The sequence below is a fragment of the Peromyscus leucopus genome, chromosome 5 (genome assembly GCF_004664715.2).
Source record: "Peromyscus leucopus breed LL Stock chromosome 5, UCI_PerLeu_2.1, whole genome shotgun sequence".
Lineage (NCBI taxonomy): Eukaryota > Metazoa > Chordata > Mammalia > Rodentia > Cricetidae > Peromyscus > Peromyscus leucopus.
Genome location: NC_051067.1, coordinates 119,477,145 through 119,499,013, shown reverse-complemented (window position 1 = coordinate 119,499,013; position 21,869 = coordinate 119,477,145). Strand labels below are relative to the sequence as shown.

Here is a 21,869-nt window from a genome sequence, read left to right as displayed (position 1 = left end):
ACACAACTTCAGAGCACTTGACCCCAAAGTTGCATATCCCTCTCTCTCTCTCTCTCTCTCTCTCTCTCTCTCTCTCTCTCTCTCTCTCTCTCTCTCTCCTCTCTCACTCTCACTCTCACTCTCTCTGGTTTTTCGAGACAGGGTTTCTCTGTGTAGCTTTGGAGCCTGTCCTGGAACTCGCTTTGTGGACCAGGCTGGCCTCGAACTCACAGAGATCTGCCTGCCTCTGCCTCCTGAGTGCTGGGATTAAAGGCATGCACCACCACGCCTGAATATACTTTTATTTTTTATTTATGAATGTGTGTATGCACATGTGTTAGGGCACCCTCCAAGTTCAGAAGGCAGCATCAAATCCCCTGAAGCTAGAATTACAGGTGGTTGTGGTATGGATGCTGGGAATCAAACCTGGGTCCTTTGGAAGGGCAGCAAGCTGTCTGAACCACTGAGCCACCCCTCCATCCTTTGGGGTATGGTTTTTTAGGGAAAACTATCATCTTCCCATGAAAGCGGCTGGGCACAACTATCCCACTATTGTCTTCTGCAAACCCTGAGTTCCTAAGAAGCCAGGGCAACAGAGTCACATTATGAGTATGTACAAAACTCACACCAGAAGGTAGAATTCTAGTTTCTCTTTAATCACCGAATTTGTGTTTACAAACAACCTTAGAATTCAAGTGACTAAGGGTTTCTTGGGACAGTTCTTGCACATGAAGGACAATTACATGCTCCATTTTTTTTTTCTGTAACTATCCAAGAGACATTGCCACAGAAACAGAAACTTAAAGCCATAGATCGCTGCACTTGTATTTACAAAGAGCCACGAGCGGACATGCATTTCTCCTTCAGCCGGAGGGCGTAAATAGATGCTTGAGTTAAGGCAGTGACGAGTCCAAAACAACAGGAAATCTAAGTTAAGGCTTTATGTCTGTTCAGACACTCACATTCACGGGCACTGTGACCAAAACCACTGTTTAGCTACTGGGGTGCACTCACCCGCTGGGTCTGTTATCAGCCCATTACCGAGTTCTTTGCATCAAGTGAATGGGATACAACAGTGGCAATACCACCAATGTACCTAATGAATCATCAGCCCCCTTAGGTTTTATTCTAAGGGTTCAGCTTTTGGCAGCGCAAGCATACACCACAGAAAGCACAGGGCTTTCCAGGGTAGAATGGACGGTTCCTCAGGCTCTGCTCATCCTGGTTTGCCTGAGAGTTGGGCAACAACTACTAATCCATAATCTGCTTAGTGCGGAGAGCCCGCAAGGCATGTTGGACCATGTTCTCCCCTCAAAACACAGAAACTATTCTTTATTATGGAAGCAAATGGTCTACAGCTTTTTGTCTTTAAAGAATGTATCACAACACAATCTAGACAAGCATACTTTAGATGGATCTACTCTACAATTGCTAGTCTCAAGGTACACATAATATGCTTGCTAGACCAAAGTGCTTCCCTCAAGGAAAAGCGGGTGTGTGTGTGAAGCGGGGAGGGGAAAGGTGGGTGGATGGAAAGACTTTGTAGGCACGCTGCACCTATCAAGAAGTGTAAAGTACTGAAAGGGACGAGGCAGGAATGTCTTTTCCTCACCCTACTTTTCCTTTTTAATTCTTAGAAAGTCTGTGAGTACATTACAGGAAGCAGTGGGTAGTCCCCAGGGTCTACTGTGGAACGGGAAGGATGTTTGTGGGTGTAATGATATGAAGTATGTATTTGCACACAACACCCCCAAACCCCAAACTATTTAGAAGAAATGTTTTGCTTTTGCTTGCTATGAGGTCACTGGTAGCTGGTAGCCTCCAGGAAGCATTATGGTGGGGACAAGTCACAGGAGAGACCAAGGCATGATTCATGATTGAAAGGTTGGGGTATTTTCAGCTTCATCCCTATCTCCCAACCCAGTGGGGAAGGTGGCACTCAAGGTTAAGTTGATCATTAATGGCAATGATTTAAGCAACTCTACCCATACCACAAAGCAGCCATTAATCCTGAAAGACTGGGTTTGGAGGGTTTCTACAAGGCTAAATATATAGATTCTCGGTGGGCGCTCTGCCTGGGGAGGGCATGGAAGCCCTGTGTCCCTTTCCCACCCACTCTACCCTCTGTAATAACTGTGTCCCTGAGTTCTGTAAGCCTCTCTGTAAGCCCAAAGAATGGGGAATCACAGGAATGCCAATTTATAGATAGTTAGAAGCTCTGGGGTCCTGGGCCCCAGACAGAAGTGACTATCCTCTAGCCCCTGTGTGCTCACAGCTGGCTGCCTGCTAGCATGTGGCAATCCCACAGATTTGGTCATGGAAAAGCTTTCTTCTCACGACTGTTGATCAAGAAGCTTTTCCATGTCGCAGGGTGAGCCCGAGAAGAACACAATGGCGGGACTCCACAGCGCTGTCTCCACGGTTTGGGTGCCTTCCTCTTAGAGAAGGACTGCTAGCCAGTTACACAGAGAGCTTGCTGTTCCAATGCCGGCCAGTGACTTCACAGACAGAAAAGAATGGCAAACAAAGCCAGCAGCAGCCACTGCTCAGGAAAGAAGGGACAGCAGTGACTAGGTAAAGACTGTCATAAAATCTAAAGACAGCTGGAGCTTCCCTTAGTGTTTCCAAGCCAGAAGGGAGGTGACAAGGCAGGGGAGTGGCAGCGGAAGACTCAGCAGCCACACATGGTTGTCTAACGTTGGAGGTGCCATTCAAGTGCGCCATACTCGGGTGAAAGCGGTTGCAAAGCTTGCGCCCTACTACCTGGTAAGCTTGGCCTCGGCTAAATGGTCGGAAGTTTTACAGTGTGAAATGCTTTTTTTTTTTTTTAAAGATGAAAAGAATAGCTACACAGGAGCAAACGTAGGCAACATTGAAACTTTTTAGATTAACACCTTATACTTTATAATACACTCACATTTGTACACCAGTTGTGTTCACAAGTACAAAACGCCAAGAAGGGCAGAGAATCTAAAGAGCTGTCCCACCAACTACATCCTCAGTTGCTGCAGCTGTCCTGTCCCCGCGTTCTAAACCCACAGGACAGGGGAGCCGGCTGCACCTTCAGAAGCTGGAGACAGCGTGCAGCTCCGAGCATGTCTGGGTTTCCACAGAGCTGAACTGGGACTCCATTGTGTTCCAGGCCAAATCGGCTAGAAGGAAGTCCCCCATTGCTGTCTGAGTCTCGTTGCTGGTGAAGAACAAGTTCCCCAGGGGCTCGAAGCCAGAACTCATGGTCTGTGTCTCAGTGCTGTTCAGCTGGACCTTGCTCTCCAGAGCAGGTGTGTGTTGAGTCGGGGAGGCGCCTTCAGTTTGGGTCTCTGTGTCAGAAGAGTCAGTGCTCATGGAGAAGCTGGAGTGTTTCAGGATGCTGCCCAGGGGCAGGTGAGGACTACTGTCTAAGAAGAAGTTTAAGTCTGTCTGTGTCTGTGTGTCAAACATCTCTAGGCCTAAGAAGCCTGAACTTCCCCTGAACCCGTATGGCTGTGCCGAGGGGTCTGTGAGGAAGAAGTCAGTCTGGGTCTCGATGTCCAGGGACTCCAAGGCAGGCTCAGTGCTCATGGTGCCGAGTTCACTCTCTTCAGTCTGAGTTTGGATATTTGAGGCTGAGAGGAACTTTTCAATGTCAAAATCAATCCCAGAATTCTGGGCTGAGACTGATGGGAGCTGGGCATGAGGCCCTGGGTTCGTGTCAGACAGAAGACTCCGGTTATCCAGTGCTTGACCAGGCAGATTGCTTGACAAGATGTTTTCTAAGTCACTCAGTAGATCTATGGTTTGGGTCTGATTATCTGTCATGTTCTGGGAGGGAAGCATGCTGTTCTGGGCACTGAAGTGTAACAAGGGTGCAGACTTTTCAATGACTTGGCTTAATATCTTGGGGTCATTCTGAGGTAACAGACCATGAGTTACTGTCTCTGAAACCAAACTGCTACTGATGACGCTGTCCGTGGGGACACTGTATGATGAATGGACACTTTCAAAAATGTCCCCACACAGGCCAGTGTGGCCTACCTGCACAGGGTCATCTGTGGGGGCTCGCATCCTGATGGTTTGGGTTTCTCTGGAGATTCCACCCGGCTGGAAACAGGCATCTATAAATGCATCTGTCTGAGCAGCTATGGATGAAGTGACCTTAGAGCTCGGCACCAATGTCTGGGTGTGGACACTAACAGGAAGGGACACTTGAGAATCAAATGACAGGTCAGTCTGAGAACACGAGGACACGGAGGAATCAGGGCCAAGCCACTGAGCGGAAGGTATCAAGTTGGGTGAGGCGTAGGACAGATCCGTCTGCACGTTGGTTGAGATGCCATTCTTCTGACCTGCATTCCCTAGTTCTTGTAAAGGACTACAAGGGCTCTTCCCTAAGTTCACGGGAACACCTGTACTGATTGGCTCAACAACAGGACTGATAATTTTCGGCAGCGGCAGGCTCTCCTTCAGAGAGCAGGCCTCTGAATCCAGGCTGAGGATCAGGGTTCCTACTGACAAGGGGACTAAGTGCACAGCCCCTGCCGCAGAACCCTGATCCACACCTAACACCACAGGCTGGGCTGAGGCGTCCGCGGTAGGCACAAAGACAGGCACGGGGGAAAACTGCATGACGGGGAGTTTAAGCAGAGCCACCTTGGGCTTTGGTAAAAGCAACTTCTGGGGGCACCGGGGAGGCGCTGCGATGCTCTGCTTTTTGGCGTGAGGGCTGCAAGAGTCTTCAAACGACGCCACCAGCTTTACTGCCGATGCTTCCAGTTCGTGAACGTCCTGGTGAGGGGCTAGTTGCTCACTCAGTGGTTCAGTGGTTTTACTGGACAACTTCTGGCTTTGTAGGTAGCTTTCCATTTTCCTTTTTTTACTAGGTGGGTCTCTGGAAACAGTGACAAAACAAAAATAAAACCAATTTTAAAATGAAACTACAAAGGTTTATTTAAAAAAAAAGTTATGTGCACGCGTCTGTCTCTGTGTCAGTATGTGTACATGGCCACAGGGGTTGGAAGTGGGTACAGAGTCCTTTGGAGCTGGAGTTATGGGTGCTTGTGAGATGCTTGGCCTATGTCCTGGGAACCAGAATCAGGTATTCTGTAAGAGTGGAAAGCTCTCTGGATAACTGCTGAGCCATCTCTTCAGCCCCTAAAATGTAGCTTTTGTTGACTACAATACTATTATCTTCATTACTTATTAATGGCATTTCTCACAGGAAAGGTGGGATCCAGACAGTGCCAATGCATCCCTTCAGCATCCCTGAGAGTTAGGATTACACTCACTAACATTCTCACTCCCTCTCTCCAGGGACTCAATATAGCTCTGGTTGTCTTTAACTTGTGGGACCTCTTCTGCTTCTGCCCCCTAAAGGACTACAGGCATATGTTACATACACCCCATCCTCAACTTGGGGTTTTAAAATTCTTCTACTTTTTTATTACATGTATTTATTGTGTGTAAACACATGTGCCACAACATATGTATTGTGTGGAATTCAGAACAATTCTCAGGAATTGGTTCTTTCTTCTACCATGTGGGTCCCGAGGATCAAACTCAGGTCATCAGGCTTATGGCAAGAACCTTTACCCTTACCCACAGAGTCGTCCTGCTGGCCCCGTAACTTGGATCTTTCAAATCAGATCAAGAAACTTCTAAGTACCATACCTATAGCAGAAAGCATCACACCAAATATAAATCTGGGCCTATAATTATAATCCTAGCTCCACAGGAGGCTGGGGCATGAAGTTAAGACCAGTCTTAGCTACAGAATGAGTTCAGGGCCAGTGTCAAAAGAGAAGTAAAATGAGGATGGGATGTGACTTAGGGCTGCGCACTCACCCAGCATGCATGAGGCCCCGAATTCAATCCTCAGCACCATGGAATGTAAGTGAACAGACAAAATGAAACTGAGTTACAACTTTTAGTGCCCAGCAATCCATTTCCCTAGAGAGAAGATGCTGAGAGCTGACATTTTCAAATGGGAATAGGAAAGGAGCCTCAGGAACCATGTGCTGGAGAACTAGCTCAGCGGTTAAGGACACTTGCTGCTTCTCCAGAGGACCTGAATTTGGTTTCCAGCACCTGCATTGGGCAGATCATAACCACCTGTGACTCCAGCTTCAGGGAGTCTAATGTCCTCTCCTGGCCTCTTCAGCAACCTGCATACATGTGCCAATCACACACACTGACATATACACATACATATAAGTAAAAATAAAAATCTTTAGGAGAAATACAAAGCAAGCGGTCAGCATCCAGGCTGACCAGCCCAGGCTCCGTGCTGGGCACTGGAGTACACATCTGCAACCCCAGCACCCGGGAGGCTGCAGCAGGAGGACCATCAGCCCAGCCTCAAACACAAAAATAAAAAGAGATCCTGGCCAGGGGGCTCTTCTGTTATTACTGCTGCTACTCCAAAAGAACCCTTTTCAAAGCAACAGGCTCTTTCCCGATGTGGCTGGCTCCCCAGGAAGCCCTCTTTTCAACCCCTCACAGCTCCTCAGCAGCATCTCTTGGTGCCTTACCTGTGTTCTGCAGGGATCTCGTGGCCAGTTCGGTAGATGTGAGACTGCAGTGCGGTTCTGCTGGCGTAGGGACAGCCACACGTACACTGGAAGGTCTTGCCGCAGTCCTCCTCATGTCGTTTCAGGTCCCACTCAGTGCCATAGGAATTACTGCACTTACTGCATTTGTGCTTCTTTTCTGCATGCATTTTCATAAAGTGCTGCAGAAAACACAGTTGGGATTAAGACAAGACGACAGCATCCCATTAAGATCCACCCACACACCCAGCTTCCCAGCGATCACCAGGTATAGCATTTGCAGGCAGACAAACTTCAGTTTAACATATGTTTCTCCTTATGCAGAGTGGGCAGGCTGCCTTGGAACCAATCCGTGTATTCAGACTCTCAACTACACATTAAGTGCTGTGGGCCAAGAATATACAGTGTGCTGGCTAGATTTATGTCAACTTGACACAAGCTAGAGTTACCCTAAAGGACAGAGCCTCAGTTGAAAAAATGCCTCCATAAGCTTTGACTGTAGGGCATTTTCTTAATTAGTGATTGATAGAGGAGGGCCCAGCCCATGGTTGGTGCTGCTATCCATGGGCTGGTGGTCCTGGGTTCTATAAGACACGGGACCAGGCTGAGCAGATCATGATGAGTAAGCCAATAAGCAGCATCCTCCCTGGTCTCTGCATGGGCTCCTGCCTCCAGGCTCCCACCCTGTTTGGAGTTTCTGATCTGCTTCCTTCAGTGATGGACTATGATGTGGAAATGTAAGCCAAATAAACTGCCTCCTCCCCAACTTGCTTTTTTGGTCATGGTGTGTCATCGCAGTAACAGCAACCTTAACTAAGACATACAGGCTCTGCGATGCCCTTCTCAAGACCCTCCAGCAGAACTTTAGGAATCATTTCACTTTTGTTTTTCAAATTTTATTTTTATGTATGTGTGTCTGTGCATGCATGTGAACATGAGTACAGTGACTGTGGGGCCAGAAGAGAGACCAGATTTTCATGGAGTTACAGATGGCTCTGAGCCACTTGACATGGGTGCTGGGAATAGAACTTAGGTCCTCCCGAGAGTCACATGTGCTTTCAGCCACTGGACCTTTCCTCCAGCCCTCAGGATCAATCTCTTCAGTCTCGAACCTCTCTGTGCCCAGTAGAGGATCCCTCTGCTGTGGATATTGCTCTATATAAATAAAACACTGATGGCCAGTGACCAGGCAGGAAGTAGGTTGCCAGGCAGGAAGTAGGTGGGACAAAGAGAGAGGAGAATTCTGGGAAGTGGAAGGCTGAGGAGAGACACTGCAGCCACCACCAGGACAAGCAGCATGTAAAGACGCCGGTAAGCCACCAGCCACGTGGCAAGGTATAGATTTATAAAAATGGGTTAATTTAAGATAAAAGAACAGTTAGCAAGAAGCCTGCCATGGCCATACAGTTTATAAATAATATAAGCGTCTGAGTGATTATTTTATATGTGGATTGTGGGACTGCGGGGCTTGGTGGAAGCTGGAGAGAAGCCCTCCAGCAACATCCCTCCCTCCTCACAAGACAGCCTGGCTCTGGCTGCTCGGCGGGGAGAGCACAGACGAGTCACCCCGTCCGTATGTCACGGTGCTGCTCTGGGTGAAACTGGCTCCTGAGGCTCAGGTGTTTGGGCGCTTGGTCCCCCGTTAACTGGTGGCACTGTCTGGGTAGGTTCAGGAGGTGTGGTCTCGTTGGAGGAAGTATGGCACTGGGGACGGGCTTGGGGGTTTCACAGCCACGTGCCTCCCTAGTTGGCCCCCTCTGCATCCCGCTTGCAGTTTAAGATGGGAACACTCAGCTCTTGCTGTGGCCACCATGCCTGCCTGCTGCTGCACTTCCCTGCCATGACAGACTCTCATCCCCCTGGAACTGTAAGCCAAATAAACACTTCCTCCTATAAGGTGTCTTAGTCATGAGGTTTTTATTTATTTACTTTAAAAAAAGATTTTATTTTATGTGCATGTATGTGACACATGTGTGCAGTTCCTACAGAGGCCAGAAGAGTGTTGGGTTTTCTGGAACTGCAGCTACAGACATTTTTAAATGGCCATGTGGCTGTTGGAAACCGAACCTGGAAGAGCATCCAATGCTCTTAACCACCAGGCCGTCTCTCCAACCTGGCCCTGGTGTTTACTGCAGCAACAGAAAAGTAATGAACACATCCGCTTTGAAAAGGGTATACTAAGTGACATACCTGTTTAACCAGAGAGAACTGAGAAAATGGTCTGTCAGGGCCTCGAGGACATCCTTTGATTGGACAACAGTAGAATTTTGGGACAGTTTTCAAATCTTTTCTTATTGTTGGATTTACTATGCCGTCCTGCAAAAGTAAAATCCAGCAATTATCATTATTGATTGATTGATTCATTCATTCATTCATTCAAGACAGGGTCTCTCTATGTAGTCCTATATAGCCTGGAACTCACTAGGTAGACCAGGCTGGCCTCAAAATCAGAGTTCTGTCGTCTCTGCCTCTGGAGTGCTGGAATTAAAGGGTGCACCACACCTGGCTCAGCAACCGTCTCACAAACCCATCACAAGAGGCTGGTGGTAGAAATATCGGAACCAGGCATCCACCAGGCATCCATCTGCCCTCCCAGCCAGCATGTCTGCCAGCAGAACCGCTCCCCAGCTCCCAGGCTTGTCCTTGCTCCTGTTTCTAATCCTCACCCCACGTTCTTAGTTTGAGCCCCTGAGAAAACCTCCTGTGAATAGGACCTGGGCCTCATTGGGAGCACTGTGGCTTTCCATTTTTCAGGATGGGTGTCTGAGTCCTCACACACGAAGGTGCTCATGCATCCTGTGCAAGTGTACAGAGGTCAACATTTGGCAGCTTCCTAGATCATTCTCCATTTTATTTACTTTTAGAAATTATGTTTATATACTTAGTATGTGCACGCATGTGCCACAGCACACATGTAGAAGTCAGAGGACAACTTGAAAGAGTCTATCATTCTATCATGTGGGCCCAGGGGGTTACCCTTAGGTCATTAGGCTTGGCAGGCAGGGCCCTGACCTGGTGGGCTGGCTCACTGGCCCTCCATCCTATTTTTTTGAGATATAGCCCCTCACTGTGATGGCTGTTCTTGGTTGTCAGCTTGACTACATCTGGAATGAACTATGGTCCAGAAATGGAGGACACATCCACCGGTGAGAGATCTTCTGATTGGTCATCAACCCCCCTAGGCTCCAGGGATCCTCCTGTCTACCGTCCCAGTGTTCATGCAGGCATGGCCTCCAAACTTGGGTTCCCATGCTTGCATCTCATGTGCTTTATAAACTAAGTCACCTCCCCAATTCTGGTGGTGTGTGTGCCTGGTACCCACTGAGGCCAGAAGAGGGCACCAGATCTTAGAAGCTGCCATGTGGGTGCTGGGAATTGAACTCAGGTCCTTTGGAAAAGCAGGCAGTACTCTTAACCACTGGGCCACCTCCCCAATTCTGATAAGTTTGTGTGTAGCACAAATTGTTAGGTCTCATCAATAAAAACAAACCCAGGAGCCAGATACTGGGGTGAACGCTGAAAGATCAGAGAGACAGAACAAGCCACAGCTAACCTCACCTCCTCAGTTGATCTCGTTTCCTCAAACTGGAAGCCTCTGAGTTTTCATCCGAATAGATCTCAGCTGAACTGTGCTGAAAGCCTAAAGGCTTAAAAAGCCCTAGTTCCTGGTTTTCACGACTCATATACCTTTCTGCTTCCTGACATCACTTTGGGATTAAAGGCGTGAGTCTTTCCCAAGCAAGATATGAGAACTCAAGTCCTGGGATTTAAAGGTATGTGTCACCATGCCTGGTTGTTTCCAGTGTGGCTTTGAACTCGCAGAGATCCAGATGGATCTGTCTCCAGAATGCCAGGATTAAAGGCATGTGTGCCACCATTTTCTGGCCTCTATGTCTATCTGGTGGTTGTTCTATTCTCTGACCCCAGATAAGTTGATTAGGGTGCACAATATATTGGGGGAGACACAATATCACCACATTTCCCCCCTTTTGTCTAAATAATAAAGGAAGCCTATAACTAATATAAGATAAAGTATATACAATAAGTATATACAATATATAGTCAAGAATTACATTAACAATGTCTAGTCCATTAACATTTTTGCTACGTGTAATTCATTTTTCCCTAAAACAACATTCTCCCATCTCCAGTTCCTCCTCCCGAACTTCACTTTACAAGTCCTCACTAAGTAGTCCAGGCTGGCCTTGAATTTGTTCATCTACCTCAGTCTCAGAAGTAGCCTGGAATGTTTGTGTCATCATGCCTAGCTTTTGAAATGTTTTATTTTATTTTTTATTCTGGCTCCATGGGTAAAGACACTTGCTACATAAGCCTGATGACCTGAGTCCAATCCCTGGAACCAGATAGGAGTGAACCATTTCCTGAAAGTTGTCCTCTGACAGCCATACATGAGACATCCCCTCAATAACAATAACAACAATAAAATAAAATGCATTTTAAGAGACATGGTTTTTCATACGTTGCTCAGGATTGCTGAGGTTCAAGTAAGCTTCCCTCTGCAGTCTCTGGAGTAGACAGGTCTATACTTACACACACTACCATACCAGGCTATAAGTGATGTCAACCGGAAATTTAAAAGCATATACATGTCCTATGTGTGGAGGCTGGAGAACACCTTAAGTAACACTCTCGGGAATGGTGGCCAGTCCTTTTAGACAGTCTCTCACTGGCCTGGAACTTGCTGGCCCCGGGATTACAAGCACATGCTACCTTACCGCACCAGGCATTTTTACACGGGGTTCTATGGGGGATCGAATTCAGGTCCTTTGTGTGGCTGTCCACTCTTGGCCTGAAATACTTGGTGGATTCAGACATAATTCCTGCTGATCACTCCTAGCTGGCTCTAAAGAAGGGGTGGGTGGTGGCCTGCCTGTCTTTGGGTCATCAGAGAAAGAAATGGGTGGCAGGTTCAGGTACCAGCTGAACACCCAGAAATCCCACTCCTCTGGCATCCTGCTAAGAGGCACATGGTCCTGGGCTACATCTTCCTCTCTGTCTGTTGTGCCCTCAGGGTGTGAGGCATTACTAGCTACCTGGCCCAAGGCTTCCCCTGGTTCTTCCTTTTTTAAAACTTTCTTTTATTTATTCTTTGTGTCTTTCACATCATGCATCTCAGTCCCATTCATTTCCCGTCCCTGCGTTTTTGCCCTCTGCCCTAGCAACCTCTCCTCCAAAATAAAATAAAATTTAATAAAAAAAAAAAAAGAAAAAGAAAAAGAAAGGAGGAAAAAAAAAAAAGGAAAACCTAGTCATGGAAGCTGTAGTGTGACACAGTGAGTCACACAGTAAACCCTTTTATCCATTATCTTTACTGAAAGTGGTCACTGCAGTCACTGGTCTATTTCGAGGCCTCTGGTCTCTGCTGCACTGTCAATGCTGGGCCCTCACTGGAGCCCCCTCTTGTTATCCTGTTGTTGCCCTGTGTCGTGGAAACCCCACAGCTTAGGGGCTGCAGGACCAGCACCCCTACGTGCCCTAGCAGATCACAGATGTTCCCCTGGTTCTGAAGAGGAACATGGGACTTTGATGACGGCCCACTCACTGAGAGGGAACGAAGCCTTGTTTTGTTCAAACTCCATCACTTGCCTCTGTTCCTTTTGGATGTAGCCTACTCCATCAGGACCATGCCATGGCACTGTCTAGAGCAGTGGTTCTCAACCTTCCTGATGCTGTGAGCCTTTAATACACTTCCTCATGTTGTAGTGACTCCAACCATAAAATTATTTTTGTTGCTACTTCAAACTGTTATTTTATTACCATTATGAATCATGATGTAAATATCTGATATGCACGGTTAAGACTCACAGGTTGAGAACCACTTAACGAGACTCATGCTCATTTGGACATTTAAGTGGTCTCCCCCCAAAATTCTCCATTCTCTTCAGTTTCCAGTGAAAGTGTTTATCTATCACTGTTTAACTGAAGTATGTAATTCCAACTCTTCCAGATCTAAGTTGCCACTACAATCGCCTTTTTCTGTTCTTTCTTCATGCACTGCCCCAGTCACCTTTAAGGATTTCAGCTTTTACTTTACTCATTTTGCCCATGTAATCATCATTTTACAGAATATTTTTATTTATGTGTATGTGTTATGCGTACACGTGTGCAGTGCCTACTGCGGCCAGAAGAGGGCATCAGAGTCCCTGGGGCTGGAGTTGCAGGTGGCTGTGAATGAACTGATGTGGGAGTTAGTAACTGAACTCAGGTTCTCTGCAAGAGCAGAAAGCTCTCCTAACCACTGAGCCTTCTCTCTAGCTTCAGTCTTTATCTTTTTGTTGTTGTTGTATTGTTATTGTTTTGTGGGGCTAACTGAACCACTCTCCCAAACCTTTTCTTCTGTGTTTTGCCAAAAGACTTACCATCAATAAACTAAACTGGCATCTTAGTTCCCTTGTGAATTCAGTTTCTGCTGAACACTGGCACCTGCTAGGTGACGAGAACCAACAATGTCCCTCAGCACCAACCTCATTTCCTTTACCAATTTATCAGCTTTTTAAAAGATGAAATTTCATTTTTAAAATGGTTGATTTATTTTATGTGCATTGGTGTTTTTTCTGCATGTCTGTCTGTGTGGGGATGTTGGATCCTCTGGAGCCGGAGTTAGAGACAGTTGTGAGCTGCCATGTGGGTGCTGGGAATTGAACCTGGGTCCTTTGGAAGAGCAGCCCAGCGAGTGCTCTTAACCACTGAACCATCTCTCCAGTCCCATCAGTTTTTTTTGAAACATAATTTCTTAATCAATTCTTTGGGAATTTCACATCATGCACCCCAATCCTACTCATTTCCCAGTCCTTCTGCCTTCCACCCCTGTAACCTCCCCTCCCAAAAAGATAAAAATTAAGATTAAAAAAACAAACAAAAAACCATCTCGCCGACCCCTCTGGGCAACAACCTGCTCTTCTATCAATCAATCGCAGCCTTCTCTCTCCAGTCACAGCTGTCACTGGATTTGCCCCACTCCGCTCCTGTCTCTCCTGCCTCTCCATCACATACTTGTCATAGTGGCACTGGGTGCTGCGGTGTGTCACACAGTATACACTTTTGTCCCAATGGCTTTCATTGCAATGAGTTGTTGGTCTGGTTCAGGGCCTCTAGCTTCAGCTCCACTGGCCATACTGGGCCTCTTGGATATCCTGCTGTCGCCCAGGGTCACGGAGATCCTGTGGCTATGGTTCTGCAGGACCAGCCCCTTCATGTGCTCCAGCAGCCCAGAGATGGGAGTTGGGGTGGGCCAGCTCAGGGCCCTGGATCTGGGCCTGGGTGGTGGTTGAGCTGGTCAGCTTAGGTCTCTGCTGTCCCCACCCCCGCCGGCACAGCAGCAGTCAGAGGATGGGGCCAGCTCTCCCATCTCTCCACCTCGTACTCCACCTTTCCTGTCTCTCCACCACATACTTGCTCTTCGTAGTAGCCCCATGGTGGGGGCGGGCGCTTGGATAGCTTCCCACTGCACCCCCAGTTATGTTTTTTAATAGAAAACTTTTGTGTGGGGTGTGGTGGTGCACACGCCTTTAATCCCAGCACTCAGGGGGCTGAAGCAGGCAGATCTCTGTGAGTTCGAGGCCAGCCTGGTCTACAGAGTTGAGTTCCAGGACACCCAGGGCTACACAGAGAAACCCTATCTCGACAGAGAGAGAGAGAGAGAGAGAGAGAGAATGTTTGAATTGACTCATACTTTTCCCATCTAGTATTATTAGAGAAAAAGGATATGCGTGTGTTCAACTGAAAGATGCTTCCCAACTCCTTAGCTCACATGTCCACGATGGCGTTCCTTCCAGCCAATTCATACTCAGAGCTGTCTCCATCATCAGATTCTAAGCTCTTAAATTGCCCAAAAGATGGCATCCTGCATATTTTGCCAGATATATATTTTGTATGAAAAATTTATTCTGAAATACTGTGTGTGTATGCATGAGTTTTTGCATACCACAAACATGGCCTGTGGAGGGCAGAAGAGGACATAAGATTATCTGAAATCTGTGTTACATGTGATTGTGAGCATCTATGGGGGTGCTGGGAACCAAACCTGGTCTGCTTTAAAAGCAGCATTTGGGGTTGGGGAGTTAGCTCAGTGGTAGAGCGCTTGCCTAGCAAGTGCAAGGCCCTGGGTTCGGTCCTCAGCTGGGGGGGAGGGGAGGAGCAGCACTCACTCTTAACCATTCAGCTATCTCTTTAATTAATATTTTAAAATTAATTTTTTTTTTTTTTTTTTTTTTTTTTTTTTTGGTTTTTCGAGACAGGGTTTCTCTTGTGTAGCTTTGTGCCTTTCCTGGAACTCACTTGGTAGCCCAGGCTGGCCTCGAACTCACAGAGATCCGCCTGGCTCTGCCTCCCGAGTGCTGGGATTAAAGGTTAAAATTAATTTTAAAACATTTTTAGCCTCCAGATTAATTTTTTTCTTTTTCTTTTTTTCTTTTTTTTTTTTGAGACAGGGTTTCTCTGTGTAGCTCTGGTTGTCCTGGATCTCACTCTGTAGACCAGGCTGGCCTCGAACTCACAGATCCCAAGTGCTGGAATTAAAAGTGTGCGTCACCACTGCCCAGCTCAGATGAATATTTTTAAAACTTACCTTCAGTCATGCCATTGCCTTGTTCAGATCATTTTCAACAGCTTCCAGTGCACCCCGTGTCCAGATCTCTGCAGCTTGGACACTCAAAGTCCCCACCCTTCCTAGCACTGTTGTTACACTTAATGGAACTCAGACTGAAATACCCTTTACAAAGTGCTCGGGAGTAGAACTGACTCTGAGACTCAAATGTCTGCACAGCCTTCCCTTGCTGAACTAAAAACCCCCAAATGCTCCCAAATCTGAAGGTTTAGAGCTTTGTGTTGGTACTCCAAGAGTTCTGGATTGGGAGGCATTTAAGATGCTCAGCCTGTAATTTTAATTTCCCAACCTCTTCATTTGTGTTACCTGGTGGCTCCAGGATTATTCAGAACCAGTACGTGTTCAATATGAGCTTGTATATTGTTCACCTGGCCTGCCTGAGCCAGAACTGCACTTTATGTGGAGATGAGACCTCAACACTTGTGCAAGTGGATGCTAAAACCCCTGCCCACAGCAACCACCCAGCATCACACATATTCCCACCTTCGGGGGCCAACTCCTCCTTCATCACAGCTCATCACAGAGACCCACAGGGCTTGGGGATTTCTTTCTACTTGCACTGTGAGACAGTGAGTTCCAAGTCGGCTAGGGAGAGGAGACACGATGGCACACCACACCAGGAATCACAGCGGGAAAGCAGTTACCTGAGTCTACGGTCACAAACACTCGCCAGTTTGGGGCCTACGTCTTGTGTGTACAGTCACACTCTACCGCTACATGTCTACTCTCCTGCCGTTGCTGCTGGCTCCATGTTTTCTTCTTGGAGGGTGCTCTACTCCAACCAAACACTCCTTTCTCAGATAGAAACGTGGGGATACTTCACTTAGGTGGCATTAATATTAAACAAGTAAATAATTAAATTTAATAAATAGTTACATTTAAATAATAACAATAATTACATATTCTAAAGATTTACAAAAGAAAAAGACAATTCCAAACAGGATGGTGGGGGCCAAGAAGTGAAGCCCCAGGTTCCATCTTCAGCACCACAGAACAAAACCCCCCAAAAAACAAGGTTGGGAAAAAACACACACAAATGAAAGGAGGAGGGGCTGGAGAGATGGCTCCATGGTTAAGAGCACCTGCTGCTCTTGCAGAGCTCGGTTCCCAGCACCCAAGTGGCAGCTCATAACCACCTGTAACAAGCACCTGGGTCCCCCTCCAGCTCCAGGGGACCCAGTGCTGGGTCCTGGCCTCTATAAGCACCCATACTTTTGACACACACACACACACACACGCACGCACGCACGCACGCACGCACGCACGCACGCACACACACACACACACACACACAAATAAAAATACTTTAAAGAACAGAAAAAGGAGGGTAAGGAAGGACGTGGCTGAAGAGGAGAGGCAAGGAAAGAGATCATAAAGATGGCAGCAGAAACTGCCTAGCACCTCACCACCCTTACAGAAAGCACCCAAGGAGCCCAGTCCACTGTTTTCCCTATTCTAAACTGAAAGTCAGGAGATCTTCACATACTATGGTTTACAGAGCAACCTGCCACGGCCTTTCTTTCCTCTCTGAAATCATTTCCCAGGAAATTGATGAAAACATTCCCTTGGGTGGAACAGAATGCAGAAGCCGCTAAGCCAGGCTTTAAAACATGAATGCTGCTTGGGAACAGGCTCTGTAAGTGCCCACCTGCCCCTTCCCTGCTTCACACGCTTCTCCAGCAGTCAGGCAGAGCCTGCTTCCTCCCACTCTTCCTCTGGATCATTTTAGCTCTCACTCCAAAGCATCACTGCTCCCTTTCTCTGCCGAGCCCACTCCAGGCACAGCTGGCTGGTGACACGTCCAGATTTTCTTTCAGGGCGTGGAATATAGACATTTATTTTGAGAACCCACGTAAAACCAAAGGTGGCTTCCAGCTCCTCCATCTCACTCAGCTTCCTTCAGAAGCTTAGGTATTCGGCTGGGGGTGGACTAGAATAAAATAACCATACAACTAATGGAGGGAATAAAGATTATCATGGCTGGAAAAACAGAATAACAAGAAAAGAAATCAGAACCATACAAGTAGCTGTAGCCAAGACAATGAAAATTTCTACTGAGTTGAAGACAGTCAACCAATATGGGGGCTGGAGAAATGGCAAAAAGTGGCTGAGACTGTGTACTGTTCTTACAGGGACCCAAATTCAGTTCCCAGCACTCCCGTCAGCCAAGGTGGCTCACAACCACCTGTAACTCTAGCTCCATGGGAGTCAACACCCTCTCTGGACTCCAAGGGCACCTATACTTGTGTGGATATATCAAAAGACACATAATTAAAAAAAAAAAAGTCAGCCAATCAGGCAATCTCAGAGTAGCTTTTGAGCAAGAAGAGGGTGCACATACCTGACTGATCAATCAATCTCCCCAAAACACATTTGTTCCCATGCCACACTCTTCTCTTTTCTAATAATAATTTGAGAATAACATACATCAAGAAGTGAACTGACCCGGCAGTGGTGGTGGCGCCTTTGATCCCAGCACTCGGGAGGCAAAGGCAGGAGGATCTCTGTGGGTTCAAGGCCAGCCTGGTCTACAGAGCAAAATCCAGGACAGGGTCCAAAAGCTACACAGAGAAACCCTGTCCTGGAAAAAAAAAAAAAAAAAGAATTGAACTGAAGAGCCTCTGGGTAGTAGCCAGCCTGAGGGTACACATAGTTGCTACTGAGGCCTTACCACATAGGTATGGCTACATCACACAGGCCTCTTCATTAGAAAAAAAAATGGACTCCCTTCCCATCAGACTGCAGATGCCTAGGGGCTGTGGGTCCTGAGGTTACTTGGGCAGAGGTTACAGGGAAGTGAGCTGCCTGACAGAGAAACAGCAGCCACAGTTCTGAGGCAGTTTAGATCCTGCTGAACAGTCCATCTTGCTGTTGCTCAATATCTGACTCTGGAAGGGACTGGCCTGTTTACTGCTATCTCCAGATGAGAGAATCTGAAAAATGAATGACGATTCCGGAAAACATGACTTCACACAGGCTCTAGGCAAAAGAGGACACCACGTCTCTGACATGCTCAGATCCGAGGAAGGATCGGACTGCTGACATTCACATTTGCTAGAGCAGGGCATGGTGGTGCATGCTGTAGTCCCAGCACTTGGCCAGTAGAAGCAGGGCCATTCCCAGCAAGGGTAAGGTTACCCTGGTCTACACAGTAAGACCCTGCCTCAGAACCGAACCAAATGAAACCAAACCTGTATTGGCTCAGACATGTTCCTCCGGCCACATGTTATGTGTATTCCTGAGCTTTGGGCACTTAAAAAACATAATCAAAAAGAATCTACTGTACACCATTAAACTAGTTCACCACAGTCAGGGCATCTTAGTGCTTCCAAGGCATAACAAAGATTTGAGGGGTACAGAGCTCCTAACAGAAAAGAACAAGCAACTTGCTAAGAAATGTTGGCTAGAGTCACAGCAGCCAAGACTGAGGAAGCCTTTGGTCAGACTGGTGGCTTCTGATGAGAAACATACCACCTGGGGCTGGGGATGCAGCTCAGGAGAGTGCTCCCCTAGCATTCAGGAAGTCCTGGGTTTGATCCCCACATTGAAAAAAACTGGGAATGATGGTCCACGCCTGCAATCTCAGCATTCGAGGTGGAGGCAGGAGGTTCAAGGTTATCTTCAGCTACATAGTAAGTCTGAGGATAGCCAGACATGAACGAACCTATCAGCAAGGGGACAATATTAAAGGCAGGTTATGGTTGTTGAATTCAAGTTACAAGGAGCTGAGGGAGTAGATTATAGAATTCTTACACACTCACTTTAAGCCTAAACTGAGGTAGGAAAAAAGGGAGGGTTTCATGAACATTTAGGATGAAAGAGAAGACTGCAGATCGAAGCCCGTGGGGAGCTGTACTTTTGTGCTGGAAGGAGGCCCAAACGTTTGCACAGAACTTCCTCGGCATGCCCCCGCTGACATTTCCTGACTGACCTTTCTATGAGATCACTGTCGGCTCTGGTGTGCAGCTGCTAAGGCGGGTCACCCCTCAAGTACATACTTATTTGCCCTACTGACTGAAACTCAGAGTTGCTGCTGGTCAGTTCTCAAGGGAAGTGCCGAAGGTGGATCTTCCTGAAGGTCAGACAGAGCCTGCAACCCTCTGATCCGACCCTCAAATCCGACCGGGGGAACATGCACCAATCTGCAACTGCTGGCTGGCATAGAGATCTATCTGACAGTGGAAGGAAGCTTCCTTTTGCAAACGCTGTTGTGACTTTACAGGTCTGGGGTGGGGGTCTCAGCATCTGATTTTTACCAAGCTTCCAGAATATACTATAGGTTTGAAAGTCACTGTCTCCTTTTACGTAACACGGGGCGGTCTTGCTCAGAGGACTGTCGTGTTATCTATCGGTGGATCTCCTCCTAACAATCCACAGGGAAGCCTCCCCTCCCGTCTCATTCCTGTGCAGAGTTGATCTTAGCAACCCTGTGAAACTTGTAGCTCAAGTGCCGAGAGCTCAACCCGCAGCCGCTTTTGAATGACCGGGTAGGACCCACCGGCGGCTTCGTGGGAGGAGTGGAAAGCGCGTGCCTTGGTGGCATCACCTGTCGCTCATCCAAGGAACCCAGGTAACCGGCAGCTCGCCGAGGTGTCGTGGGCACGCCACCGGGAAGCGGCTGGCCCGGTGGCGTGTGCGCGCCCCGCGCTCTCGCGCTCCCTCCGTGCACGGTCGAGCGCAGGTGGCCGGGCACCGCGCACACCCCGCACGCACGCCCCGCGCCCCCGCCGCGGCCCGCTCACCTGCAGTCGGTGACTCTTGACTAGGTGCATGTTGAGCGCAGGACTGTTAGGCAGGATTTTGCCGCAGCCACGCACAGTGCACAGAATATTGGTGCGTACAGCCCGGGACAGCTCGCTCACAGACGGCTGGATCAGCTCCCGCGCCGGTGGCACCGGGGCCGCGGCCCGAGCCCTGGCCGGTCGCGGTCGGCTTCCTTGAAGCCGCGACTCCGACGGCCTCCACGGGCCTGAGGCGGCGGCGGCTCCCCGCGTGCTCGCCGGCATGGCCGGGACACCCGGGGCCGGAGCCGCGGACCCAGCCGCCGCCGCCTCCGTGGCCGCCATGGTTCCCGCACCGCCGCCAGGCCCCTTCTCTCAGTGCCCGCCCCCGCCGCAGCCACTTCCGGCAGGGGGCGGGGCCGCCGGGCTCATTAGCATCCGGCCGGGCGGCCGCTGCAGCGCCCCCAGCCGGCCGCGGCGAGCGCGTATCGGAGGCGCATCTATCAGCGGAGCCAACTGCTGGGAGAACAGGTGAACTGGATCGGTTCCATGGACCCAGCCATTCTTCTTCCTAGGGACCTGAGCTCAGGTATTAGCTGCACAGAAGAAAGAGGGATGCTTTTAGTTTTATTTTTTGGGTTGTTGCTTTATTATTATTAGGAGTTAGTTTTATATTGTAGACCATTTGCTTAGCATGCTAAAGGCCTTGAGTTTGATCCGTAGCACTAAAAAAACGAGAGAGGAGAGAGAGAGAGAGAGAGAGAGAGAGAGAGAGAGAGAGAGAGAGAGAGAGAGAGAGAGAGAGAGAGAGAGAGAGAACAAATTTATTTTATTTTTGAGGCAGTTTCTCATGTAGCCCAGGCTGGCCTCAAACTCCCTTATATAGTCAAGGAGCCCTTGAATTCCTGATTCTCTTACCTCTGCCTCCCTAGTGCTAGTTTGTGGCGTTGAAGATCGAACTGAAGATTGAACCTTGTACAAGACTGGCAGGTACTCTGCCAGCTGAGCTACGTTCCCAGCTCCCAAAGACTAGTTATCTGCTCTCTCTGATGAGGGCAGACGTCTGAAGTGGATTTACTCAGCTGAAATCTAGGTGCTGGTTCTTACTCGAGGCTCCAGGGACCTTGCTTTTTCCAGCTTCTCGAGGTCTCTTGCATTTCTTTGCCAAGGGCCCCCTTCACCAACATCAGTAATGGCGAGTTGAATCTGTCACATTCCATAACCGACATTTTCAGTCATCCCATTACACCAGGCCTGTCCGGGTACCATAGAGCCTTTCGCTCAACTTCAGGATCCCTTTGCCTTGGGAACATACTCGGATTCCAGGGATTATGATTCAGATGTCTTTGAGAATTGTTCAGCAATTGTTAGGGTCTGAAGACTGACTGCTGGGAGGATCTTCATGTCAGTAAAATAAGGTTAGTAATGCTACTGGAAATGGTGGCTCCCCTGTCACCACAGAACTCAGGAAGTAGGGGCAGGATTGTCACAGGCTCAGGGCAGCTAGGTTATGAGGGAAAATTGTCCTAAACATTGCTTGCTCCCACAGAGGTCAGAATGCACCTGCTTATAGGAGCTTGGAAATGAGCTAATGCATATGAGATAACTAGCACAATGCTGGCCACATATGAAGTGTTCAATAAACTGCTGTTATTTGGGGGGGCAGGGGGCTGGTGGTTTGATGAGAATGGCTGCCATAGGCTCATGTTTGGAAGCTTGCTTCTCAGTTGGTGGAGGTGTTTACAAAGGACTAGGTGGTATGGCCTTATTGGAGGAGATGTATCACTGAGGGTGGGCTCTGAGGTTTCAAAAGCGTGGGCTCTGAGGTTTCAAAAGCGCACGTCATTCCCAGGTTCCTCTCACTGCCTCATGTGTGTGGAGAAGACAGAAGCTCTCATCTACTCCTCCACTATCACGCACGCCTGCCTGTCACCATCATCCCTCTAATGATGGGTGTGGGTTCTAATCCTTTGTAACTGTGGGCCCCCAGTTAAATGTGGGTTTTTGTTGTTGTTGTTG

The 21,869-nt window shown here is 48.2% G+C and overlaps 1 protein-coding gene across 1 annotated transcript; it reads right to left on the bottom strand.

Moving 5' to 3' along the window:
- Positions 1–614: 614 nt before the first annotated feature.
- Positions 615–20,222, bottom strand: Atmin (ATM interactor). The gene is made up of 4 exons (XM_028875709.2): positions 19,872–20,222; positions 8,694–8,819; positions 6,486–6,685; positions 615–4,846 (listed from the first exon to the last, which is right to left on the bottom strand). The coding sequence occupies exons 1-4, from the start codon at positions 20,193–20,195 to the stop codon at positions 3,043–3,045; spliced, it is 2,454 nt and encodes an 817-aa protein (XP_028731542.1). The 5' UTR covers positions 20,196–20,222; the 3' UTR covers positions 615–3,042.
- Positions 20,223–21,869: the final 1,647 nt, after the last annotated feature.